The 27790-nt window shown below is 41.5% G+C and overlaps 1 protein-coding gene across 2 annotated transcripts in view; it reads left to right on the top strand.

Moving 5' to 3' along the window:
• Window positions 1–3113: 3113 nt before the first annotated feature.
• The window catches only part of DCP1A (decapping mRNA 1A), a 35644-nt gene continuing 10967 nt past the window's right edge, over window positions 3114–27790 (top strand). Inside the window, exons 1-7 of one of the 2 annotated variants that reach the window (XM_035106330.2) lie at window positions 3114–3276; window positions 7969–8009; window positions 10390–10517; window positions 16010–16076; window positions 20512–20635; window positions 25028–25138; window positions 26868–27617. In XM_035106330.2, the coding sequence (XP_034962221.1) occupies window positions 3142–3276; window positions 7969–8009; window positions 10390–10517; window positions 16010–16076; window positions 20512–20635; window positions 25028–25138; window positions 26868–27617 (1356 nt within the window). In that variant the 5' untranslated portion in view covers window positions 3114–3141. The remainder of the gene's footprint in view (window positions 3277–7968; window positions 8010–10389; window positions 10518–16009; window positions 16077–20511; window positions 20636–25027; window positions 25139–26867; window positions 27618–27790) is intronic. The other variant, XM_035106329.2, reaches the window with a different exon arrangement.

The raw sequence follows: 27790 nt of genomic DNA on the forward strand, positions 1-27790 counted from the left end.
TGCCTCCAAGGTCATGGAGACACCAGTGCACACAAACCTCACAAGGAGTGCATGCTTGCACTTCCAGAACGCAACCTCACACTTCTGTCAGCAGGCATGGAAGGAGCCAATACACTGGTTGATGGGAACAGGGGGAACAGGGCATTGCTACCTTCTGTGAAGCTTAGGCACACTGTCTTTTCCTTATGAGCTTGGTGGCTGGTAGTGCACAGAAAACATTACAACAGCCCAAGATGACATGTTGGCTCCAATGTACCTATTCCAGCGTATAAGACGACTGGGCGTATAAGTCGACCCCCAACTTATCCAGTTAAAATATAGAGTTTGGGATATACTCACCGTATAAGAAATACAACCCGGCATATAAGACGACCCCCGGCCTTTGAGAAGATTTTCCTGGGTTAAAAAGTAGTCTTATACGTAGGCATATATAGTATTACTTTGCCAAGGGGCCAAACTCCCAGCTTCTTGGGTCCATTTTGAAACACCAGGTTTGTGAAATAGGTCAGTAAGGTAACAAGTTAGGACATATAATTTGAGCCGAAAACCTGGTTGCTATTCGTGTCTTTTAATGCATCTATTAGAAAGTGACTAATGTAAAACCAAATAGAAGTTTATAAATTATGCACGGCACGGAGAAAGTGGATGAATGTCTCTCATACTCTGTCATGATGCTTGAACTCATGAACAGTCGATGAAACTGAACGTTGGAAGATTCAGGACACATAAAAGGGAGCATGGTTGCACAGGAACTTGCACAGGAGGCAGTGATGTCCACAAACCTAGATGACATTAGATAAAGTCATGGGGGATGGGGCTATCAACGACTACTAGCCATGGTAGGTACATTCTGTCTCCCCTGTCAGAGGCATTATGCCTCTGGATACCAGATGTTGAGAACTGTAGGTGGGCAGAGTGCTGTTGTTCCCATGTCCTGCTTGCAGCCTTCCCACAAGTATCTGGTTGGTCACTGCGAGAACAGGATGCTGGACTAGATGGGTCATTGGCCTGATCCTGCAGGCTCTTATTACCGGTATTTTCTCACATTCTTATGTTAGTGAAAATAGCATCTAAGAAGAAACCCACCAGAAGTGAGTTAGAGAACTAAGAAAATAATCTATTGTCAGAAGCTGTTATGTATCAGCCGGCTTCATATTTCACTTTCAGTTCCAGAGGGACTTAAGCACTTGAGAAGTTGAAAGTTGCCTTCACTGAAAATTTCTCTTTACATTTGCTACAGCCCCTTTATACTCTGGGAGAGCCAAGTTAATTCTGAGTTTCTGCTGAAGCTCAGTTAACTAACAGCAAAGATGTGAATCCAGGGCCACAAGATGAGCCAGGTTGAATCAGACCGAAAGTCCACGTAGTCTAGTATCTGCCTCCTACAGTGGCCAATCAGATTCCTATGAAAAGTCCACAAGCAAGGCTTGAATAGCCCTTTCCTGCTGTTGCCCCTGCAATAGGCAAAATGGGTGCATTCATTTGGAATATGTGAGGGTTTTTTGTGTTTTTTTTTAAAGCTCTCCCTGTACCTCTGGAGAGGTCAAGTTGGTGACTCATGCCCTCATCTACTGCTCCTTTTACTGAGGTCATTGAATTTTTTTAAAAAATCAAACCCAGGACAATCAGATGCATTTTTACATTCTTTTACTCCCCTATCACTCTCAGTGGCCAAGTGTTCAGCTGCAGCAAGCAAACCCCATCAGGAACTGACTCCAGACATCTTGTAATTTTCCTTGGAGATCATTACATGACCATAACTTAATTTTTTATGTTCATTTTATTTTATTCTGTGTTACTTTTATTTATTATCACATCTGGATGTGCTTCTTAACTTGTTCAATGGTGGTCATTGACCATAACAATAAAGATTTGATTTGAAAGCTCCTTCTATGCTTTACTGTAGCCTTTGCCAACCTGGTGTCCTCCAGCTGTTTCGGCCTACAACCCTTATCAGTCCCAGCCAGCATAGCCATGCATGTTGGGCCAGATGGTAGTTGTAGAATAAAACAGTTGGAAAAGTCTGCTTTATTTCATGTATATGCCACTTTTCCTCCACAGAGCTCAGAGCCACATTCCATCCTCACAAACATTCTAGGAGGTAAGTCAGGTTGAGAAATAGCAACTTAAGGTGGATTTGCATACTTGGCAAATTAGCAACTTAAGGTGGATTTGCATACTTGGCAAATATACTTGCCAAGTAAAATGTAAAATTACCCTTGCCATACATTGAGCATGGCTATCAGTTTTGGAAGTACGTAAAACAAAAACTGTAGTAGTTATGCTTCTATTTTAACCTAAGGCTACACATAGCTATACTTGGTAGATTGTTCATTGTTATCATATGTGGTTTTTTTTAAAAGAAGTGTTCTTCACGCTCTTCATTTGGCAGAGTGGAATGCAGAACAAAGCAAAACAAAAATATCCTAACTTCCAAAGATCCCAGAATGCTGGGAGATTTGGAAAGCAGTGCTGCTTTTCACAAAGCTATTTACATAAAGTCAGTGCTTTATTTAAAAAATTAGCCCAAATCTGGATAAGCTGTGAAACCTCTCCCTTCCCCTCTTCCTACACATCTCCCCACTTCTATACTGAATTTGTGATTAGCTTTTAATTAAACAGTCAATAATAAAACGGTGTCATTACATTCAGGGCTTTCTTCAACTTACAGTAGTTACATTTTCTCCAAACATACAAAAGCCATGGAACTATCTGAGAACCAATAATAACTAATGAAATCTTAAACTTGAAGAGGCTCCAGCACGAAAAAGAAACGGAATTTCGGTGTTTCTGAGCTCTTGGCATTTCTGCAGGAGCTGCTTTGGTTATATAGCTGGGTTTTATTTCTGGGTGATGGGGGGGGGGAGAGAGACGCATTTTGATTCTGAAACTAGCAAGCCTGGGGCGTGTGGAAAAACGAGAACAAGACAGAGCGACCAGAGACGAAGCATCTTCAGAAACCCCTCTAGGACCCCCGTGCCCCTACTACGCGCTGCAGCGACGGAACCGAAGGCGCAGGGTAGCGGTTTCCGGCCGGCGGATGGGGAAGCATTGCGCACAGGGCTCCTCCGCGCGGCTGGGCTGGCTGTTTCCTTCCTTCCTTTCCCCCTCCTTCGCCGCGGCTGAGATCCCGGGTCCAAGATGGAGTCTCTGAGCAAAGCGGGGCAGGACATGAGCCTGGCGGCCTTAAAGCAGAACGACCCCTACATCACCAGCATCGCCGACGTGACCGGCCAGGTGGCCCTTTACCGCTTCAACCCCAAGGCCAACGAGTGGGTGAGTGGGGCACTGAGCGGGGGACCGGGAGGACCGGGCGGTCGCCCCCAGCCCCGGTTGTTATGTTAACCCATTTCTCTCTGCCTCTCCACCCCACCCACCCTGGTCCAAAGTCTCCTCGCGGGGTTCAAAGGCTCACAGAGAGGGTCCCGATGGAAGAGGCGCACAAAAGCGCCTTGGCTTCGCGCCTGCCACCCGCAAGGAAAGAGGGTGGGTTGGGTTGGGGGCGGGCGCGCACGTGCGGCTTTCCCTCCCCACCCCTCCTATATATCCCCGACTGTCCGCAGAGGAATGTTTTCGGTGGGGGAGAAGAGAGGAGGCTGCCCGGTCCGGCTGGAGCAGCTCTTGGGGAACACGCCCACCTCCCTTAGTTTTCCGTGGTTCACCTCCTCCTCCTCCTGCCATTACCTCACTGGGCTCAAAATTCAGGCTGGATTAGTTAGCGCATAACACACCCTTTCAAATTAGCCGGCCTCAGTTGAGGGTGGTTTAAAAACTGGTTGTAGGGAAGGAACTAGGACTGTAGTGAACTTTTCTTTCCGTTGGTGCTTTTTCTGAGTTTTAGGAGGCCCTCGTGGCCTGCTTCTGGTTCACAGATTCTGAAGACTGAATATGCCTAAAATGCTGCTTTTAGCCATGCTCACATCCTAGAATGGATCTTATTGGATCTTGCTGTCCCCTCCTCTCCAAAATATGAAATAGCATTCCTGACCAGTCTTCAGATTTGCATTACCGTAGTTGTTGAAATTATGGATCCAGAGAATGATGGCTTATGTACTGTTGGTGTGTGTATATTGTCAGGGCTCATATCTGTTGGTGTGCGTGTATATTTGTGAGAGAGAAAGGTTTTAGCGACAGGTTCTAATTAAATAGTGCAGGATTATGAAAGCTGGAACTTAACTTCATCTGAACCAAGTAGGATTCCAGCTTCACTTGTGTCCATTTCTCCTCCAGTGTGGTGTAGTGGTTAAGAGCGGTAGACTCTCTGAAGCAGGCATCCCCAAACTGCGGCCCTCCAGATGTTTTGGCCTACAACTCCCATGATCCCTAGCTAAGAGGACCAGTGGCCAGGGATGATGGGAATTGTAGTCCAAAACATCTAGAGGGCCCAAAGTTTGGGGATGCCTGCTCTGAAGTCTCTCAGCCCCACTCACCTCACTGAGTGTTTGTTGCGGGGGAGGAAGGGAAAGGAGAATGTTAGCCGCTTTGAGACTCCTTTGGGTAGTGATAAAGCAGGATATCAAATCCAAACTCCTCCTCCTCCTTCTCTTCTCCTCCTTTCCTTCATAGGTCGGATCCAGCCCAACTCCCGGGCTTTCTTTTAGATTATGTGATTGTCACTATGATTCAGACTAGGATGAGGGAAGCGCAGGTTCAGATCCCCACTCAGCCACAAAGCTTGATGATTGTTTGAAAGTGGATTTCAACCAATCACCATTTTGCAGTCTAATATACGTGATAGGGCTGTAGTTAGTTGTGGAAAGACCTTCGTATGCCACTCTGAGTTACTTGGGGGAAGGTAGGCTAAATAAATAAATAAGCTCCCACCTGCACTGTTTCCCACTTATCCACATATTTTAGAGCAGATGTGTAGAGCCTGTGGACTGCCAGATGCTGTTGGACTCCCAACTCCCATCAGTACCAGCTGGCATGTTCAGTGGTCAGGGCTGATGGGAGTTGTAGCCCACCCAACTGCTAGAAAGTCACAAGTTCCCCATCTCTGTTTTATAGGGGGGGCATTACTGGACTGGTGTAGACTTTGCAGTTGCACTCAGCTTCTTACTTAGACATGAAAGAGATCACAAGGTGGAAAGTACTTGTCCTTTCTAGGGACTGTTCATACATTTTTGATTGCACACAACTGTACCCAAACAGGATTTTAGGTCATTGTCATCCAGAATTCATGACCTGTTCCACGTGGATTGACAAGGCTTGGACTTTTCTTAGGACCAAATCAGAAGTTGATGTACATCTTTTTCAGTGAGCATTGGGGCATATGCCATCTCTGTTCTCACTGTATAGGAAGCTGCTTTATACTGAGTCAGACACAGGTCAGTACAATTGACACTGACTGGCAGTGGCTGTCCAGGATTTCAGACAGGAGTCTTTCCTAGCCCTGCCTGGAGATGATATTCAACCCCTGGGCCTTCTGTATTCAAAACATGTGTTCTACAACTGAGCTATGGTATAGCTTGCAATAATTTTACTGCTCCCTGTCTTGCCCTTGCATGACATTTCTGCATGGTGGTTAGTGGTGCAAACATATGGGTTGCAATAACAAACAAACAGAGCTGTTACCCTCTCCACTATTTTAACAAGTCATGCAAACTTAGGGATAACATGTATATGTGAGAAAATTTTTAGTGTATGAAATATTCCTTCATGTTCACTGAACCATCTGCACAGTAAGTCTTGGGATTCATTAGAAGCACTGCATTATATTTACCAAGAGAGCCTCACTGATGAGAGGTAGCAGAAACTTCTTTTCCTAAATGGGTCTGTATCAGCCATTTAAGAAGTGTGGTGGAGTCTCCTTCTTTGGAGGCCTTTAAGCGGAGGCTTGACAGCCATATGTCAAGAATGCTTTGATGGTGTTTCCTGCTTGGGAGGGGGTTGGACTGGATGGCCCTTGTGGTCTCTTCCAACTCTATGATTCTATAAAGGCCACCGCCTTTCATCTGAACCTGCCCACTGCTCCTGCCTTCAGATAATTAGGATGGAGAATATGTGGGTAAGAGCCTTTCCTGCTGTTGTGTGCAGTCTTTAAAGCAATCTCTTCCAAGATAGCACCACACACTCTTGATCTTTTTTGCTCTTTAGTGAGCCTATGTTACCACTATGTTACAAAGGAATGGTAACATAGTGGTAACATGTTACCAAGGACTTGGGTTACCGTTCTTTCCTTCAATCTACTACTGCAGAACTTCCCAAACTTTTCATGTTGGTGACACACTTTTTAGACATACAGTGGTGCCTCGACTTATGAATTTAATCCATTCCGAAGGCACCTTCGTAGGTCGAAAAAATTGTAAGTCGGAAAATGCCATTGGAAACTCGATTTCCCATAGGAATGCATTGGAAACGGAAAAATTGGTAAGTCGAAGCAACCCTATCTAAAAATTCATAAGTCGAAAAATCCCTGTCTAAAACCGCTGCAGTTTCCTTTTGTAAGCGCATGGCCATTACCCCCATTCGTAAGTCGAAAAAATTGGTTGTCGAGTCGTTCGTAAGTCAAGGTACCACTGTACATCATTTCACGACACAGTAATTCAGTTTTACTAGCAAACCGGAGGTTAAACTACCGTAACCCCTTTCCAGCCCTGGGAGGAGTGCAAGGGAGTGTTTGTGCTACACACTTACATACTGCAGCCGATACACTAACGTGTTGCAACACACAGTTTGAAAAGCTCTGTTCTACTGAGTTGTTCTGATTTGCCTCCAGTGATCTCATATTTTGATTTGATTTTGTTTGTACTTTTTCTTATTGCAAGCATATTTTGAATCTTGCATGCCACTTCATCTCTCCCATGCAGGTTGTCTCTGTAATGAGTAATGCTTGAGAGACTACTGTGGTCAGTCATCCATTAACTTTAAAAACCTTAGTTTTGCAAACATATATACCATTTTAATATTTGATATATATTACAGTTTTTAGCTCTTAATAGAGGTCTCCAGCCTTTTTGGGTCCATGGGCACATTTGCTCACCAGATAAATTGTTGTGGGCACAACACACCAACATACACACACACATAGCACAACCTAGTATATTGGCTACAATTATTCTTTCAAGACTAATTTCATCAGAGGCAGGGGACCCTATGGGCTCTAAGGAAAACCTCTACAGGCCTCCAGTATATACATTTGTGGGCACCATCTTGGCAACTCCTGACTCAGAAACAGAATAGTAATGTGGAAAACTTCATGTGCTTTAAAAACTTTTGCGGACTGCAATTCTGCACTGACTTCGACTGTCTTATTTATCTTATTTGCCCATTGTGTGGTGTAGTTGATGCTATTTAATAGCTCACTTTATCTCTCCCTAGTTGCCCATAGAATTCATGGAAAAACAACAACTAATTAAACTTCAGTTTTTAAATACGAATTTAGCATGACTATTACAGATCAAATGTAAAAGTACATGCAATTTAACACCCTATTTATTTATCATTACCTTTTGAACCATGCCAATGAACCAACCATAGATTTTTTTAAAGTTCTAAATATTGTATGGAGTGCTGTGCCTTCCTATTTACAGTCACCTTACATTATATATATGGTAGCAATATTGAACACTACCATGTATAAACATTTGTACTGGTGTATTTTTCTAGACCTCTAGCATAATTTCAGGGTTTGTTTTCATTAGATTGGAGCAGATGTTAGTATGTACAACTCAACCACCTTCTTGACAGCACAGCGAGTCTTAGAATTCAGCCATAACAGTTATATTCTTAACCATGAAAATAAATAGGATCCATTAAGTTATGTAGTTATAATTTTATGTTAAATGTAAACCTCAGGGGATGAGCTGAAAACAAGCAGTTCTGCTCAGTGATTGTTTAGAAACCACAAATTCACCACCTTGGGTTCCATGTTGGAAGATAGATGGGATACAAATGTAAGAAAATAAATAAAACGGGCTGTAATGCTAAAAATAATTTATTGCTATAATTTCTTATTGTTTGTTATAGGAGAAGACTGACATTGAAGGTACTTTATTTGTATATAAAAGGTAAGTGTATATTAATCTTCCTCTAGAGTCAGTTTTACTTTCAACACTATGAACTGCAAAACTATTTGCTGTTCAAATAGAACATGCCTTTCAGAAATTGAAATTTTATTTTCTTAGCTTAATGCTATTTTTTCCTACCTGCAGTTCTAAGAAAACAAAATTGGGCCTTTTTTTTTATAAACAAGGTTTTCAGGAAAGCTTACATGCTACTGTGTTGTGCTGGTGTTAGCAACCCTGTAAATGATATTATTTAAACCTTTGCCATATCTTTTAGGTAAACAAATATGCTTCAAATGCTTGTATTTGTAAGGAAGATCCTCCCTGTTCCTTGGTCACATTAAATGGTATTTCTGTACCTGCCCCAACTCTTGGATATCCTTCTTAAGAGGGGGTAACTAGTACTGTACACATTTGAAATGGCTTTAGTATGCTTAAAGAAAGAAAGAAAATACTTTCGTAGTAACTGTTTTCACACTAAATTTGCCTCTTTCAAATTTCACTGATCTCCCCCCCCCCCCCTGTGAACCAGATAATCCTGGATAATCACAGCCAGTTTAGCCAAATTCTCACAGGATATGGCTTGTGGCATATGCCTTCAGTGTTTACATGTATACATTTAAGGATCTCCAATAGCAGTCTTCTCAGTAATGCTTTAATGCTAGCAGTGCTTTTAAAACTGTTCTTGTGAACCATTTATTTTATTTTGGGCAGCAAGAAAAATATCAATATGATCAGTTTTCTCCAAAACCTTTTTAGAGATCTAGAGAAAATAAGTCAAAACCAAAAATGTCAACTCTTCTTGTTTACACTGTTGTAATGCCTTTGGGCTTTCTACACATGCTATTTCCAGACCTTTACTGCTGTAATCATGACTTCAGTTGAATTTTAATTATTTTTGACATGCTAACTCAGGCTGTTAGTCCATCTGTTATTATAGATGTAGAAAATAAAGAAGAAAGTATGTATTAAAGTGACCTCTTATGTTTCACAGACACAGCCCAATGACACTTTAGGCCTGTTAACTTTATGGGATAGCATGCTTAGCAGTGTGCTAGAATGCAGTCTGTGTCGTTTTTCTCTTGCATTCCCAAGAAGTGTTACTTAATTTGGTGTCTAATACAGCTATTATTAATACTGTACACAGATATACTTTTTATGTATACAAGAAAGAGTATGTTTGCAATAACATGTTTGGTTCCTAGAAAATAGCTCATCATTGAAAGTACATAGCCTACTTTATAGCTATTTTTGGTATGTTTGATCATTTTGATCCTGAAGTGCTTTCTGAAGTGTATTTCAGAAGAAGAAAAAACTGTATACATGCACTGTTCTGTTTTTTGCATGAATTAGCATTTATGAAAAGTTTGAGAATTGGATTTAAGTCTGTCTCTTCAAGTTATGTTTCCCACTCCCTCTCTCTGAATTGCTATTGATAACCTGAAATGTTTGTTTACCATTCTGCTCTAAAAGTTTTGCATACATGGTTATGAGCATACCGAAATATCCTTTGGTGTTTTTTCATGGCATATGAAACTTGGTATATAATTTTAAATGAAGGAGAAGATTGAATTTAATCCCCTTTGGAGTAGCCTTGAAAATCAGTTTTGTTTTGTTTTAAAAAAAGATTGTGCATATCTTCCTCCCCTCCCCTAGTTTTAATTACAATATTGCCAAGTATACTAATCCTTGCTATGTTTTTGATATTCAGATACAGAAATACAACAATTCATCTGGTTAGATCCAAAGGTGCCAGTCTGTGAGCACCTTTGTGTGTTGTCTGATTTAGGAGGAGTGCTATTCTTCTTGCATGAACTTTTGTCTTAGCTCTTGAATATTATCTTCCATTAGCCATTGAACAATAGTTCACAGAACAGTATCACTCCCATAATTCCTTATGCTTGTGAATCTCCCCACACCTTGTGTTTCAAATTGCAAGCTTGCATGGCATTTTGATTTCACTAAAGTCAGTTGGGTATTCCCAAATGAGTAACTGCTGACGGAAAAGCTTCCGTCAACAGAATCAGGAGGGAAGCAGTTTGGTGATTCTCTCTCCCCACTGCATCCCCACTTCTGCAAATAATTTTTCTTGTAAAGTAGTATAAAAATTATTAAATTAAAAAAAAATTCTCCAAAGAGTTGGGAGCCCTCCAGAACAGAGAGTGGGGGATTCACGGGAATAACTGACCCCCCCCCAAAAAAATTCTGCTTCCCCATCATTTGAGTGATACTGTTGGATACATTTCATCATCAGTTTGCTATTGATGTTTTTCCTGAAAGCAGGTTGTTATTCATATAATGCACTTATTCAGTTGTTCTCCCCCCTCTGGAAATTCATGTTATGCATTTACATAGTTTTTTTGTTATTCTCTTGAAATAACAGGTCTGCGTCACCTTACCATGGCTTCACAATTGTGAATCGACTGAATATGCACAACTTGGTTGAGCCTGTAAACAAAGACTTGGAGTTTCAACTACACGAGCCCTTTCTTCTGTACAGAAATGCTAACTGTGAGTATAAACTTGGAATAATGTTATTATTTAGGAGATCCCACTTTTTGAACTGCCTGGATCACTTCTGCTATTAAAGTAATATATGTGTGATGTGGCAGTAGCTAGTTAGACTCTAAACACCAGCTCAGTTTCTGGGGTGCTCCTCATCCAGCTGTGTTCCATCCATAAACAGTGTGAATTCAGTATGTTATAGTCCTTCTGTCTTTCTGTTTCGACACCTCTCTGGTCTTTTTGTGTCCTCAAACATCTGTCTCCATAATTCCAATTGATTGACTAGTAGCAAATAATGATTCTTAACTGGTGTGTTGAGGAAAGGTAATATCAAAGGCTAGCAGAGATGGGCAGATGCTTAGTTAGGGGAGAGGCAGGGGGTGAAGTAAAAAGTCTTGGGAAGCAGCATGCAGTGGGTAGGCCATGCTAGATTTGAGCATGCATTGTGGCCCTTTCTTCTCCAAGTCACCACTTCTCAGAGCTAATAGGGCTGGCACCCCAGCCAGCTGGAGGCAAATTGCACCGAACATGATGGGCCTTATTCAGCATAGCATGTATTTGTTATTTTCAGCATTTCTGTCCTACCTTTCATTAAAACTATATTCCAGATAGAAAATGGGCGCTAGCAAATTATGAGACTATACATCCCCAAATATCATAATTTAATTACTTTTATTTGGCATCAGCCTATTTCCTTTCATTCAGGGCTTTGCTATGAGATCAAACACATGTCACATAACCATATTCTTGCCACCAGAGGTAATGTTTGCAAGGACCTGAGAAATTCAAAAAGCAGGATATTTTGAATCAATTTCGCAAGTCTGCTGAATCACTGTCCTCTCTTGACCACAGTATCTTTAGCTGAGGGAGCAAGGCATGCAGATCTCCAGCTATTTGTTTTAGGGAAAATTGCATTTTTTCTTATAACAGTAACAGCTGGATTATTCTTTAAATCTTTTAAAAAAGCTAGCATCACTTAAGCTAATTATCCGGTATGTCACCAAAGTCCTATTTTAATCTGTATTAAGAAAGTCACTAAGTTAACTTCAGAAGCTCTAGAGAAGACCGTTATGGAATTTCTATCTTTTATTCATAATATATTGAATATGTTTGTAACATCAGTGATATGCTGTAGTTACCAAACTGCATAAAGTACTCAGTGACAAAAAGGATAAGATTGCAAGTAAAAACATTTCTAGTGTCCTACAGGGTTGCTAACTGTGCCTTTCTCACTCCATAAAGGGCTTAAAATCTAAGCATCAACCGCGTAATAAATTCATAGATACAAATGCGATCAAAAATTTCAGAACCTTGGGTTTGTTTGGTTTTTAAATCAACAATTTTGAACTTACCTCTAAAGGTCTTAAAGAAGTATGCTTCCAAATCAGTTTCACTCACAATTCTTCCTTTGTATCTAATGTCACTGTCTTGATGTAGAGAATGAAATTCCATGCTAATATTAAAAGATAGGTGGTGGTATACAACTCTGAATTCTCAAATGAAGATATTGCCTTTTCTTCTTTTTTGAGCTCTGTATGTCCTTTTTCCAGTTGAATTCAGCAGCAGAGATTAAATTCCAGAAGGATGTACTTGAAACTCTGTTACCTTGGTGGTAACAGAGTCTTATTTCATTGCAGTAAAAATATCAAAGTGGGTCCAGAAAGTTGAAGACCAGCCACATGTGGATAACAGCAGTGTTGTCAGAGTGACATGTGTTTGATCAGGGAAGGGGAATGGATCTTTAGTAACTGCTTTAACTCTGCCTTCTCAAGAAAGATAAGGAGTGGGACTGCTGTTGCTATTTCTGTAGAGAGAAATGGTAAAATTGCATTTAGGGTGTTCATAATGGAGTTTAAGTTGAGGGCAGCCAAACATGTAGAATAGTGTGGCACAATGAGCTAATGTGTTAAATAGCAGTCACTTTCTTGTTCTGTGTTCTGTTGCAAAGCAGTTATCTCTTTTCTGTCTTCGATAGCTAGCATTGTTTAGGACAAATCCATTAGTACTTGGCTTTGATATCCTCTTAGACATATGTTTTCTTTCACAGTGCTAATAACTCCAGATTAAATCAAAGACTCTTCTCTCCTTTCTTTCTTTCTTTCTTTCTTTCTTTCTTTCTTTCTTTCTTTCTTTCTTTCTTTCTTTCTTTCTTTCTTTCTTGAGCATAACCTTTAACAGGGGTCAGCAAACATTTTCAGCAGGGCCAGGTCCACTGTCCCTCAGACCTTGTGGGGGGCCAGACTATATTTTGGAAAAAAATATGAATGAGTTCCTATGCACCACAAATGCATTTTATGCCCACCCAGAGATGCATTTTAAATAAAAGGACACATTCTCATGTAAGGGTTCATGTAAAAACACACTGGTTCCCAGATTGTCCACGGGCCGGATTTAGAAGGCAATTGGGCTGGATCTGGCCCCCAGGCCTAAGTTTGCCTACCCATGCTTTAAAACCTTGAATTGTTACACCCTGTCTTTTATAAGTTATATTACAGTTGGTAGCTGTTGCTACTTTGCAATGAATTCAGCTCATATTATTGGTCTTACAAGTTTTCCCTTGAGTTAGAAAATGTCTGTGAGAAGATGTCACTTGTATTTACAGTGATAACTCGGTTTACGAACTTAATCCGTTCCGGAAGTCCGTTCTTAAACTAAAACCGTTCTTAAACCAAGGCTCGCTTTCCCTAATGAGGCCTCCCGCTGCCAGTGCCCTTCCACCATTCGGATTCCGTTCTTAGGCTGAGGTAAAGTTTGCAAACCGGGGCACTACTTCTGGTTTTGCAGAGTTCGTAAACCGAATCGTTCGTAAACAGGTCTGTTCTTAAACCGAGGTACCACTGTATTATTATGACTTATTAAATTTCTATACTGCCTTCCTCACAGGGCAGTTTCCAATATAGTCATACCTCATGATACGTCCACTTCATGTTGCGTCTTTTCAGGTTACGGACGCGCAGAACCTGGAAGTCCCAGAATGGGTTACTTCCGGGTTTGGCATGTCCGTAACCTGCGCACATGCGCAGAAGCGCTAAATTGTGCTTTGCACATGCGCAGAAGTGCAGCATTGCGTCACACACATGCGCAGATGTGGCGCTTCATGTTGTGGCCTTTTCATGTTGCGAATGGGCTGTCGGAACGGATCCTGTTCGCCACATGACGTACCACTGTAGTACATACCATAATAACAAACCAAAACAGTACTGTACCCACCCACCCCACATACTTTAAAATGCCAGAGATTGTTTAATTAGCCAAAGGCCTAGGAGAAGGGGAATATTTTTGCCTGGCGCCTCAAGATATGTAATGGCAAGCCACCACAGAAAAGGCCCAATCTCATGTTCCCACCTTTTGGACCTCTCATGGAAGAGCCACATGAAGAAGGGCTTCAGATGAGATGGTGGTCCTGAGCCATTTAAGGATTTATAGGTGAAAAACATCACTTTGAACTGGGCCCGGGAACTGATTGGCAGCCAGTGCAGTTGGACCAGGATTGGTGTAATATGCTCAAACTGTCTTGCCCCAGTGAGCAAACTGGCCATTGAACTCTGCAGCAGCTGAACTTTCCAAACTGTCTTCAAGGACGGACTTACATATTTAATTGTGTTGCAGTAATCTAACCTAGAGGTTACCAGCGCCTAGATGACATAAGTTGGGCCTGTCCAGATAGGGGTGCAGTTGGGCCACCAGCCAAAGCTGATGGAAGGCACTCTGTCCTACTGAGGCCACCTGAGCCTAAAGCGACAGCAGTGGGTTCAGAAGTACTTTCTAACCCAGTATTATTATTATTATTTGATGTTTAGGACACAGCTACAGTATGAACCAGTTTCCTTAAAAGATAGTTTTGCATTGCAGTGGTCAACTGCTTTCAAAGATTTAATACAGGCATCCCCAAACTTCGGCCCTCCAGATGCTTTGGACTACAATTCACATCATTCCTGACCACAGGTCCTGTTAGCTAGATTATTGTATTTTAATACTTCTGTTGGAAGCCGCCCAGAGTGGCTGGGGAAACCCAGCCAGATGGGTGGGGTATAAATAGTAAATTATTATTAAATTACAGTATTATTATTATCATGGGAGTTGTAGGCCAAAACATCTGGAGGGCCGCAGTTTGGGGGTGCCTGATTTAATATTTCACAATGCTTAATGGAATCACATCTCCCCATTTTTATTTAAGAATTTGTCCCTTACTGAATCCAAATATTGGGCTTTTTGTTAACTATGGTTTAGTGTTTTGTGTGAATTGAGCCAGAATCTCTTAACACAGAGACCTGGCCGCAAGTTTCCTGTTCCATGGGATTATGGGCCTCCTAGCTTGATCCAGTTCTCAATCCTTGTTCTAATATATAATTATCTGTAGTATATTATATCTTTTTTAGAGTCCAGAGTCATTTCAAATCAGATTACTAAACTGAGCATCACTCATCCTGCATCTTCATTTTGTCTCTACCCCAGTAGCAGAGCTACTCTTTTTCCTGTTCCCATGTGATGGTTTTCTTAACAGTGCCTTTTCCTTTGTTTATTCTGCTTCATATCCTTTGCTTCCTTTACCCATCCTCTCTTGGGACTCTGTTATTTGGCCCGTTACTTACTTTGTCTCTCTTCCTCCGGCTGTCTTGCCTCCTGACCTTGAGTTTCCTTCTTGCTAGATCCTTTTTACTACTTTGCAATAATAGAATGAAGGTTTACAGGCAGGAAGATGACACAGAAAGGACTCTGTATATGTGTGTCAGATGAAAGGCTAGAAGTACAGAGTGAAATAAAAGGAAAGACTCATGCAGTCTGACAAATTTCTGGTTCCTTTAGACCTTTTCTTTTTTACTCCCAGGGCAGAAAGTGAAATATACATTTTTAAATGTATTTAACACTTATACAGAATTCTCTTTTGAGTTAATGTTAACTTTATATCATTTTACTGGCACAAGTGTACACATACCTACTCAGAAGTAAGTCCCACTGAACTAAATGGGACTTACTGGTACATCCAGTTAACTGTATAATGTTAAAGCCAAAGGCTCATTTAAGCTGCTACTGACTCCTAAGTGAATGGTTCATAATTATCATACACATATAACTGGGCTGAATGTTATGTTGATTTGCACTGCACTTTGGGTTCTGCACTAGTCTTAAGTGCTCATTTTATCTGACCTGCCTGTAATTTAACCTGTCAGATCGGGAGCTTTTTACATGTAACCTTTTTTTGGCCTAAGATTAAAGCTTTTGCCTGGGAACAAGACGTTTGTTTTCAATATGGTAGTACATATTAAATTGTTCACTAGCAAGTGTAATACCATAACCTAACATCTGTTTTATTATTTGCTGCTCCTGTTTCCATGAATATTTGAAATTACCCAGTAGTACTGCTCATACGTGCATAAATCATTTTAAGTACAGAATTTGTAATCTATGCATCCTGCTGTTTTCTATTTGGAGATATTCTGTAATCAAAATGATTTAATAATAATAAATTAACTGTCTTTTTTAATACCTTCCTCAAGTGTCAATTTACAGTATCTGGTTCTATGACAAGAATGACTGTCATCGAATAGCAAAACTCATGGCAAAGTAAGTATCTCATTTTTAAAAACATTTTTGTGTTATTTCTAGTTTGCATTTTATAGCATTTCCTATAAAACCATGTATCTTTGCCAATATTTGTGCCGCCAGTAAAAATTCATGATAACTTAGTTTGTAATGTAGTGCTTAATTTTGTGCTTAGAGTAAAGGCCATTCACTTTCCCTGTTTGCATGCAGTGCTAAGCCAAACTATGGCTTAGCACCCAGGCAATGTGATATGAGCTCTCTTATAGTGCATGCAAAGTTTATACATGAGCAGAACAGAAGTCAAAATATCTGGAGGGTAATGCTATATCAGATAGCCTTGGTACCTCCAGTATCATGGTACCTCCAGTACCTTGGTATCCAGTATCTTGGTACCTCCAGTACATGCCTCTGAATACTAGCCTATTTGATGGATGGATGAATTTGTTTAATTAACTTTTCCCTCCCCCATTTCTTCTGAAAGAAGCCCAGGATGGCAAACAGCAAGTGAATAAAACAATTTAGTGCAGATTCAGACTAGACTGGGGATCACAGTCAAGAGAGCACTGTTGCCCCTGTGTCCTGCTTGTCGGCTTTCTGTAGACATCTGGTTAGCCACCGTGAAAACAGAATACTGAACTTGATAGACCCTGGGCCAGGTCCAGCAGGACAATTCTTTGGTCAAGAATTTACCATAAACTGGTTCATTTTTATAATTGTAAAGTAACAGAATTATTGAACGGGTGTGATCCGTGGCTCAAAATGAGTGAGAGTTGCAGTGGATCACTGTATGTAACACTCCTGATTCTGCGACCCAATGCTGGGTTCAAATCCTGGTCAAACCAATGGATAAGAGTGGAGATGAGATTTGTGCTGGAGAGAGGATGATTTATAGCAAGGAGCACACGATCCCACAGCTACCAATTCTTGGTTGGTTACAGTGTTAGGAGCATTACGTCTGCATTGGTCCAATGATACAGAATCCAAATACTCAGATCTGAATCATGCAAATTAAGATTGTCTGTGCCAATTAGAGAATGTTTGCCTCTCCTCTTGTTGTGTAATTTGGTGGCTTTATCGCAGCGTGTGCCCAGCATGTCCTCTATATGACCTATAGTAATTTCATGTCTTGGAGGACAGTCCACACTTTTATTTGGCATCAAATAGCTGCATCAGCAAATACTTTAGAGCTCAGAGAACGGACCACTCTCAACCCTCTCCAGGGAATTTAATGGTATTTATGATCTTCTGTTTCTGGGAGTTTTTCATTCTAGACTGGGGAAACATTAATGTAATGATGGAGTAAGCTATTGGGAGTTAACTTGCCCTAGCATCCTTTCATGAAGAGAAGATATGGCGTGATTGACATATTCTGTGATTGCTGTGATATCACCTTTTGGCTTTCCCATCAGCTGCCTGTAGTATAGCCTGATGCTTTTGACATGGCATTTCCTGTTCTTAATAATCAAATCTACTCTCACTGCAGGAGACTAGATTTAAAAAAAAAATCACTACTGCCATCTCAGTGAAGGTTACTGTGTGTTAATTCAGGTGGCTTTGATCTAACCTGTTTCAGGAAAGTGGACCATTATGTTTTAGCAGGCTACCAAGTAGGGAACAAGCACTGGCTATTCTGAGCCAGAGCCTGGATTTCCTGCCCCTTTCCCTCCCATTTTAAAAGCTTTGTTGAAGGAAGCTTTGTTTATAGGGTGACTGGATGCCCTCTGAAACAGAGTGCTGTTGATACCCAGCCACCCATCATCTTAATCCACATTATACATTTTTAAAGCATTATCATACCAATTTAAATAGCCACAAGCTCCCTCAAGAAGCCTGAGGACTGTAGTTAAGGGTGTAGAGATTTGTTAGGAGACTTCTGTTTTCCATTACTCAGCTACAATTCCCAGCGTTCTCTGGAAAGAGGAAGTGATTGCTACACTGCTATGGTTCCCAGCATCCTTTAAGGCAGGGGTCCCCAGACTTACCTGCCTTTGGGCCGGTGCCCGTCGCGCCGATCGCACGGCGGGCCGGCGGGCGGGGGAGTGCGTGGGCCAGAGGATGGGGGAGTGCGCGCCAGTGCACATGCACACACCCATTTACTGGTGCGGTGGCGCGCTTCCAGGCTGAAAAAATCGCCGGAAATTGTTTGTGCGCATGCGTATGGGCCTCCCCCGACCCGGAAGTGCACCGGAAATGACCTCTTCTGGGTCGGGAGAGGCCCATACGCATGCGCAGAAACGATTTTCGGCGATTTTTTCAGATCTGGAATGGCGCCGCCACGCAGCGCGCTGCAAGAGCGGGCGGCGGGGGTCGTCGCGGGCCGGATTGGGAGGCCAATTGGGCCGCATCTGGCCCGCGGGCCGTAGTCTGGGGACCCCTGCTTTAAGGGGAAGCCATGACTATGTGGTATGATACTATATTAAATGTATAGTGCAGTTGTGGGCTCAACTTCTGAGAGGCATCTATGTTTATAAATTAGCACCTCCCAAATATTATGCATCGGGGTGCCATCTCATCCTCGGGATTGTGGGTGCCTGCCGCCGCAACACGGGCATGCGACAGAACACACTACATGCAGGCGTGTGTGTGTGACATCACATGTCCACGTTGCGGTGGTGGCGGCTCCTCTTCTTCCCCCTCTCCACAGCCAGTGGGGCACTGTTTTCCGTGGGGAGGGGCTCAGATTCGGAGGCAGAGAGACTCTGCCTCCACGTCCGAGCCCCACGCCCTGGAAAAGGATGCCTCGCTCACTGGCTGCGAGGACGGAGCTGAACTGCTTCTGTCTCTCAGAGGCAGCACTGCTGTTGCCTGCTGACTTTTTCTCATTGACTTTGTGGTGGCTCAGCCCCCACAAATCCGTTACTGTGGGTGCATTTTTAGTCAGAGCCTTTTAAATGTTTGTTTTGCTTCTGTTTTGCAATATACTAGCTTTTAGATTTCAGTTGATTATATTGTCACATTTATTTTGTTTTAAATGTGACAATATAATCAACTGAAATCTGAAAGCTAGTATATTGCTAGTATATTGCAAAACAGAAGCAAAACAAACCTTTAAAAGGCTCTGACTAAACATCCAAGTTTAAATAAAATACTCTGTAAGTGTGCACTTGAAAATAGGCCATGAAGGGATCAGACATCCCTCTCAGTGACTAGACTATATCATTTGTATTTGTATTTCTGTTCCTCTAATCTTATTCTTTCTTATACAGAATTTTGCACACAAACACACCATCCAGCTGATGAGAATCAGGCTATTCCATGCATTTAGAGCTTCCTGTGATAATTTGTGTCAAAAAATGTCATTATCAATTGGGCTCTATTGTTGTTTTTCCATGAATTCTCTGGGCTCTATTGTTTGGCAATAAAACATTTTTGGAGTAGTGGCTAATAAAGGATTTTATAGAGGAATCTCCTGGTGTTGTTTTTTGATGGGCTGCTTCTGTATTTCACACAATATATATTGTACATGTCTACATATATAAAATTATGGACTGGTCATTACTTTGTCAGAGGGCAAACAGGCAAATTTAGCAGGGAATCAAATACTTTCCCCTTCATGGATCAATGCCTTGTCATGGCGAAGGGGCTTGAATAACTCAGAGAAGCTATGAGCTATGCCAAGATGGACAGGTCATAGTGGAAAGTTTTGACTAAACGTGATCCACCTGGAGAAGGAACTGGCAAGCCGCTCCAGTATCCCTGCCAAGAAAACTCCATGGACAAAGACAGCTACGAAATTAAAAGACGCCTGCTTCTTGGGAGAAAAGCAATGACAAACCTAGACAGCATCTGAAAAAGCAGAGACATCACCTTGCTGACAAAGGTCCGTATAGTTAAAGCTATGGTTTTCCCAGTAATGATGTATGGAAGTGAGAGCTGGAAGAAGGCTGATTGCCAAAGAATTGATACTTTTGAATTATGGTGCTGGAGGAGACTCTTGAGAGTCCCATGGACTGCAAGAAGATCAAACCTATCCATTCTTAAGGAAATCAGCCCAGAGTGCTCACTGGAAGGACAGATCGTGAAGCTGAGACTCCAATACTTTGGCCACCTCATGAGAAGAGAAGACTCCCTGGAAAAGACCCTGATGTTGGGAAAGATTGAGGGCACTAGGAGAAGGGGACGACAGAGGACAAGATGGTTGGACAGTGTTCTCGAAGCTACGAACATGAGTTTGACCAAACTGCGGGAGGCAGTGGAAGACAGGAGTGCCTTACCCCCTCACTGTAATCACTGTACAAAACCCTGCCAGTTTTGGGAAGTAGAAACCAGCAATGAATTGAAATTATAAAATTCAGGTTTAGAACGTAACTGTTGGGGTTAAGATGTGCACAGAATTCATGAAGCATGTATTCAGTTCAAAATATGAAACAAAATGCTTCTATAGTGAATGGTGTGTTTTGCTGTGCATTTTTAATAAAATCTAATCCTATGCTGTTTTCCTCCTCCTCTGTCATAGAGTAGTGCAAGAAGAAGCTCAGAGATCCCAGCTGCTGTTCCAGGACAGAAGAAATGTCAGCAGGATTAATGGATGCACTGATATCCTAGAGATGCTTAGCAAAGCTAAGGTTGAATATGAACAGGTAAGGAAAGTATCTGTATTAGAAATCGGAGGTCAGACTTGCATTACATATTTTAGTGGGAGCCAAAATAAACTTGGTGTAATTTTTTATTTTTTTTTGCTAACTGTTGGATGGTTATCCCTCAATCATTTCCATTCATTCTCTTTTCTTTTTCTAGCAGTAGGCACTGGCAAAATGGGGCTGTCCTGCCTTGTTTTTCTGAGAATATCTGGATTTCCATTAATGCAATTTTTCTGTCTCACTGTACATAATTAGGCTTTTGAAATTTAATTTCAATCTCAAATGGCTGCCTTTCTGGAAGCTGAGATAAATGTCAGTGGAGGTGTTGCATACTATGATTCAAGGTTCATGTTCCTTCTGTGCAAACTTGATTATATTACCAACAGTCCTAGAAAAGTGGGCAACAACAAAGTTGCCTGTATTTTAGTATTCCTCTAGCACAACGTCACACTCTAGAAACTTTCCTTACAGTTTTCAGTACTATAATACATTCTGTTTTCTTTCTCCTTACCCAAACTTGCTGAAGGAGAAAGAGTGAGCAGTGAATCATCATAGGCAGTGCATTGCAATATTAAAATGCCTCAGGGCATGTTGAATCATGAAGCAAATGGCTAAGGGCTTTCATCTATCCTGGAATACCAAATTTAGACACATTGGTGTTTATCCAAGCTAGAATAAGTTGCTGTACCTTTTAAAAACAAAAACAGCAGCCCGTCATGGTTTATAAAATAATGGTGATGTAGAATCATAGAATCATAGAGTTGGAAGAGACCACAAGGGCCATCCAGTTCAACCCCCTGCCAAGCAGGAAACACCATCAAAGCATTCTTGACATATGGCTGTCAAGCCTCTGCTTAAAGACCTCCAAAGAAGGAGACTGTAATCTGTCTTAATTCTGACAGTATTGACTGAAAACTACAAGGAGAAACCATGAGAGAGTGAGTTTTTTTTTCAAGCTTCTGTTTTATCTGGGAGAAGAGGCATAGTTTATGCAAATATGGTTTTGGCTTAGTATTTTACATCTGATCAGTTTAAATTTCTTCGTTCTATGTTTAATGCCTTCCCAACCCTCACCTTCAGTAGTAATCTACCTATATAATGCAGAGTTGTCTAGCTTACCCTGTGCCTTCTTAATTGCATTGCAACCACACATCCATTACTGCCTAGGTTCTAGTTACAGGTAGGTAGCCGTGTTGGTCTGAGTCGAAGCAAAATAAAAAAATTGGTGCTACTGAAGGAATTTTTTTATTTTGCCTAGGTTCTATTAACTATGGCAGTCTCCAGCACACCTTGTGGTGGTGGGGTGTCCAGTCCTTTAGAAATGTGTGCACCGTGAATGCCTCATCTACTTCCAGCCCCCACCCATCTTGTTCCCTCCCTCCTCAGGGAGACATGTTAAATGAATCAGGTAGGACTAGAGGTAATAGGAGAGGAGAGAATTAGCAAGTACTCCTTGATTTTGATTTTTTTTAAGGTGGTGGAGTAGAATGAATTAAGAAAAGGAGCAGTTTCAATGAGTTGGGTCCAGAGTATCTCCTTCCATTTTTGGAAAGGGGCTTGGATCCATCAGAGGTTCCCGTTCATGGATGGGAAAGATGACTTATGGCAATTTCCCCATTATGGCCTTATTCACCACCTGCCACACTTTTCTGGAGGGTCCCCTAGTGCTAGATAGAGTACACCTTTCAGGGAGCGACGGGAGGAAGGAGAAGTCATTGAAAATACTCCCACTCTTCATGTGTGGAATGTTTTGTGACTGCAACGCTGTTCATGGGATTTATCAACAATATTGAGACATTCACATTATTATTACTTTATCTACATAATGGATTTTCTGCTGTCCATGCTGTTAAAGACAAAGGAGAGAAGCCCAGAAATAATTTGGCAACCTTAATCACATGAACTATTCTGGAAAATATGTCTACTTGTCTGTCTTGTAAACGTCATTTTAAGCTAACTTTCTGTCTAAATCTGCATGCCCTCTTCTCTTTTATCTTGAGGTCTGATATGAATAGCTGGGACAGGTTGAATTGAATCACTTGATTAAATGTATACACCATTCTGTACACTCAGGGCAGGTTGAATTCATTATAACACTGCCTCTTCCATCTGTAGGAGGCAAAGACTCCGACCCCACCATTCTCCCGCATACTTTGCATAACTCCTCCAGCTATTGAAATGTGCCCTAAACCACAGCTATCCAATTTGCTTTTCAGAGGTGATGCTTCTAAAAATGCAGACCTGTAAGGGTACTGTTTAATGAAAGAAATGAGAGGGAAGCTTTAGAAATGGAACTCCTGGTATAAATTGAATTAGTGTTTTATGTTGTTGTGGGTTCTTTCTGTTGCTGTGTCATGTTTCTTATACATTATTGCTCCTTATTCTTTTAATTGGTTGCTTTTTCAAGCATGTGTATGTTCTTATGTCATTTCTCTTACTAATTCCTTGCCATTTACCTTGAGTCTATAATAATTATAGATGAATTTGCATTTTATAGAAAAATCTGCCTAGTACAGTCCAGATGGATCATAAAATAATCCTGCTGTGCAGCCCACATGTGATGGGCGGAGAGTCGGCATGAGAATGGGTAGCCAGGAGTGAGAAAAGAGCTTTGTAACTGCCTGAGTGATTTAATATAGGATTCTAAATCAGCTTAATCTTTCATGTACTCTCTGCATCCAGTCCGTATGTGAAAATGAATGAGTTTGGTTAGTGGGTGGATTTTTTTTTTAATAGCTAACTTTCCTCCTCCCTCTTCAGAAAGATTATAACACTTTTTGTAACCTGGCATTAAACAAGCAATGATACTTTAGGATCGCATTTTTAAACAATGAAATTGGACTTAAATTCCTTACCAGAATGTTAGCCACACTAAACGTGCAGGAAATGGGGGGGGCAAAGATAATAAATTATTATTATTATTATTATTACCACGCCGCCCATCTGTCTGGGTTTCCCCAGCCACTCTGGGCAGCTTCCAACAGAATATTAAAATACATTAATCTATTAAACATTAAAAGCTTCCTTAAACAGGGCTGCCTTAAGATGTCTTCTAAAAGTCTGTTACAGTGGTACCTCTACTTACAAATAACTCTACTTACGAATGTTTCTACTTACGAACGGAGCTCCGTCTGTCATCTTGGTTTAGATAGGATTTTTTCTACTTACGAATTTTTAGATAGGGTTGCTTCGACTTACAATTTTTTTCTCCCAATGCATTCCTATGGGATTCGACTTACAATTTTTTCGACTTACAAATGTTCGTTCGGAACGCATTAAATTCGTAAGTAGAGGTACCACTGTAGTTGTTTTTCTCTTTGACATCTGGTGAGAGGGCATTCCACGGGGCAGGTGCCACTACCGAGAAGGCCCTCTGCCTGGTTCCCTGTAACTTGGCTTCTCATAGCGAAGGAACCGCCAGAAGGCCCTCGGCACTGGACCTCAGTGTCCAGGCAGAACGATGGGGGTGCAGACGCTCCTTCAGGTATACTGGACCGAGGGGGTATTGCCAATCTATGTTGTGAATTTTAAATCTGTAAGATAAAGTAAATCTTTACATATTTATGCAAAGTTGTAGTGATGTGGCAGGTTTCCATTGCTGGCCATGTTTGCAGCTTGCAGCTTGCTACAGTTGGCTTAACTTCCTTGTGTTGATGGTCAGCTCATGAAGCTTGAAGCTTGTACTTGGGGGAGGGGGGACTTTGCGTAAGGTAATATATCGACTGAATTTTTTCTCCAACAGCAGTAAAGACTGTCAACTTCAGCTCTGTTGACTGCATCATAAATGGTACACTCAAAAGATTTAAACTGGCAGGTCTCTTGAACCATGAAGCTGAATCATCACTTTATTTTAGTGCTGTTAGTACATTTGCCTAATGCCTGGAAACATGCTGGACTCATGACTGTTCTAGCTAATTTTATAATTGTTCTGTGTACACCTTGGTGTGTATTTTCACAAGTGTAAGCACATCTACCCTTTTAGAGGACGTGCACCCAGTTGTATAGCTGTAAGAGATGTTTTAAAACTCTGTTGCGTAGACATTCTGTATCTTCTCCATTCATTTGGGTAACCCAAATGGCCTGAGTCATGCATTCTTGTCTAGCTGACAACAGCTGGGAGAACTGTTTGGGTTGAAGCTGGGTAATGCTGGCCATGATGTTTACTCAGCTTCTGATCAAGTCTTGCCTTTAGCACGACACTGGCAGAACTATCATATGATTGTGCAATGTGATAACCACAATATTGAATAGATAGTATGTTGTAAAAAGTGTAAAGTGCAGAGAGAAGTAGAGCAGGCGAGGTAGTAGAAATCTTCCTGGGAGGTTTATAGAGGGGTGCTAAAAATGAACGTATCGATAAGTGGGTATTAAATAATGCATTTTATTTTCTAGAATCAGAAGAGTGACCTCATTTCTTGGACACAACCAAGTGCAAATCCCACAAAGACGGATAATACGGAGATTTCAGAGCATGGATCATCAATGTTACAAATGCAAGACCATGTATGTTCATTTTAAAGCACTGTGACATTACTGCACTGTTTTGTTACCTTTATAATAATTGGATCATGGGGTTGTATCCAGTGCTTTTTTTCTGAGAGGACGCAGGGGGACGCATACCCCTAAACATTTTGTGAATCTTTGTCCTTTTATCCATTAACTGTATTTATTTTTTCCTGATTTTAACTATAAAACTGGCTCTCAGGAAAAGTTTTTGAGGGTCATATGGGACTTGTCCTGGGTAGGAGGGATCAGTAAAAGCGGGGCCTTGTTTTGTGCAAGTGAAAGTGCTTAACACTAGTGCAGAGCCACCAGTTGGAAACAACCATTATGAGTTTATAGGTCCTTCTAACTGGAAGATGGTGTTCTGTAAATTGCATTCGATGCTGTTCATGGACAGCTGTTTGGATCCAGCAGAGGTTTCCATAAACAGCAGGGGGTGGGAAATAATTTTCACTGATTTCCCTCTGGAGACCCTCCAGAACAGCATGGAAGATCACTTGGAAAACTGCAGAAGAAAGGGGCAATTTGGCAAAACCAAAACAAACAAAAACCCCAACCCCCTCCCTCTTCTGCTTTTGTGTACAGAAGGGACAGCATTGGAAACAACCCCTGTGTCTTCATTTTAAAGGTATAGATGACCTCTGTGTTGAACTATACCTGCTGAACAATCACATATTATATTTGTTGGGGCTGCCTCAGGTGGTGTGATTGCAGCCTTCCCCTGCGGCTTTAAAAACAACAAGAGTTCCCAACACAAGAGAAACAGGCTAGACCGGAACTTTTATTTTCCATGGTGTTTTAAGATTAGAAAGAAGTATGTGAGAGCCATGAGTGCAGCATTTATAACTCTGTTGTATGTCTAAACATGGGGCAGCGCCCATTGGATTCTGTCCCTGCTGTAGGTTGCTTTTACGGCAACAGTAGGGAAGTCTGACCACCTAGGCCAGCTTTTGGCCCTCATCAGACATCGTAAGGCTTATCAGTCAACTAAACAGGAGCTTTGGCTAAGAAGTGAGACAGATAGCCAAGAAAGATACTGTATTCTAATACAGAAAATTGGTTGCAAGAAATAAGATGAGCAGGTCTTGTAGGTCTTGTGCCTGCTAACAATGCCATCTAGTGAAAGAAAAGGAGTGGTGCACAATTTAATCTTTGAGAGTCTCCTTCTAGAAATGGGGTTTTAGGGCCATTTTGTCTTACTGAAGCCACTGAGGGTTTTTGACAGATCTTCAAGGAGGATGTTGGATGTTTCAATTTTTTAATTGATGTAATTAATCAGAAGTAGTTCTATCTGCTTTTTTGGCTCTTAATGAGGTTTGGGGTGCATAGTCCCAATTATTAGTCTGGAATTGGAGATTAAAGTGAACCAGTGGTAAGATTCTAAAATGTTACACTTCTAGATCTCTCTCCTTAAAGGTATTTGCAGACTAAAATGCCTTGCAATTTTAAGGACAATAAAAAGCAGTACGAAAACAAGCTCTTACAATTAGGTTTCCAAGAATTGGTTGTTAGCGTATATTGTTTCATCATAATATACAAGCATATTGTGCCACATAAGTATAAAAATATTGTTGATAAAACCTATGGCCCGTAATCTGTTTTCTGCAGGGCTCTACAACTTTTAGCAAGCTGTTCTCTTTTACATTCTACACACTACCACTAATTTACTGGAGTCTTTGTATGCATTTTAAGCTGAGCTTCTGGTCGTTCTTTCTCTCTCTATTTCTAGCCATGCTCGTCCATACCAAAACACCTAACAGTGGAAGAGTTATTTGGAACTTCATTTCCAAAGGAACACAGTACAGTTCCCTACTCTAATCCAGAGAGAACCAAGAAGCCTGACTCCTCATGCAGAGAGCACAGTTTGCTCCTTCCTTTTTCATTTGAGCAGTCGACTGTGATCCATCAGCCTCTGGGGAAACTGGATGGCTCAAGCTTCAAAAGTAATTCTTCTACCTTATTGCCACAGGAGTGTATGCCACCCTTACTGATTGCCTCACCTTCTGCCCCACAACCTGAAGTGACTAAAGCTTCAAACTATGCTGTGCAGCTAAGCCCTAACCTTAATTCCACTCTGGCCACAGAAGCTCCCTGTGTGCAAATGCTTCAGAGCGGCAGCACAAACAATAACATGCTGCAAGTTATGCAGCAGGCTGCCAAGCAAATGTCTCCGCTTGTGAATCAGCAGCCGTCTGATATGAACCACGGTCCGCAGAACATCACTCCCAGTCAGAACCAATTCTTAACATCTTTGGCTGCAACCAGTACAGAAAGTGCTTCGAACATGCCGCTTCCAAATACGGATCTCCTTCAAAAACTCAGGTTGACCCCACAACAGGATGTTATGCAGCAGTCGGTAAATAAAGTGCCAGTAGCGCCTAACGCTTCTTCTGCCGCTAGCCAGCTGGCAACCCCAGATCGTTTCAAAGAATCCCACACCAAACAAGCCCTGACTGGTAAAGCTATTCCACCTGTTCAGGTAAGTTCTCTTAGTGTATAATAAAATGGTTAGAATGTTATCACACTGCTGTTCACAAAAGAAAAGCAGGCGGGGCGGCCCAGGTATGGAGGCAAGTGGGTGGAGCGAGCAGTCGGAGTGCAGCCCAGGTGAGCTGCAGAAGACCAGCTCCCCAGCAGCTGTCCTACTCTGCT

Source organism: Zootoca vivipara, chromosome 2 (genome assembly GCF_963506605.1).
Source record: "Zootoca vivipara chromosome 2, rZooViv1.1, whole genome shotgun sequence".
In the NCBI taxonomy this organism is placed as follows: Eukaryota; Metazoa; Chordata; class Lepidosauria; order Squamata; family Lacertidae; genus Zootoca; species Zootoca vivipara.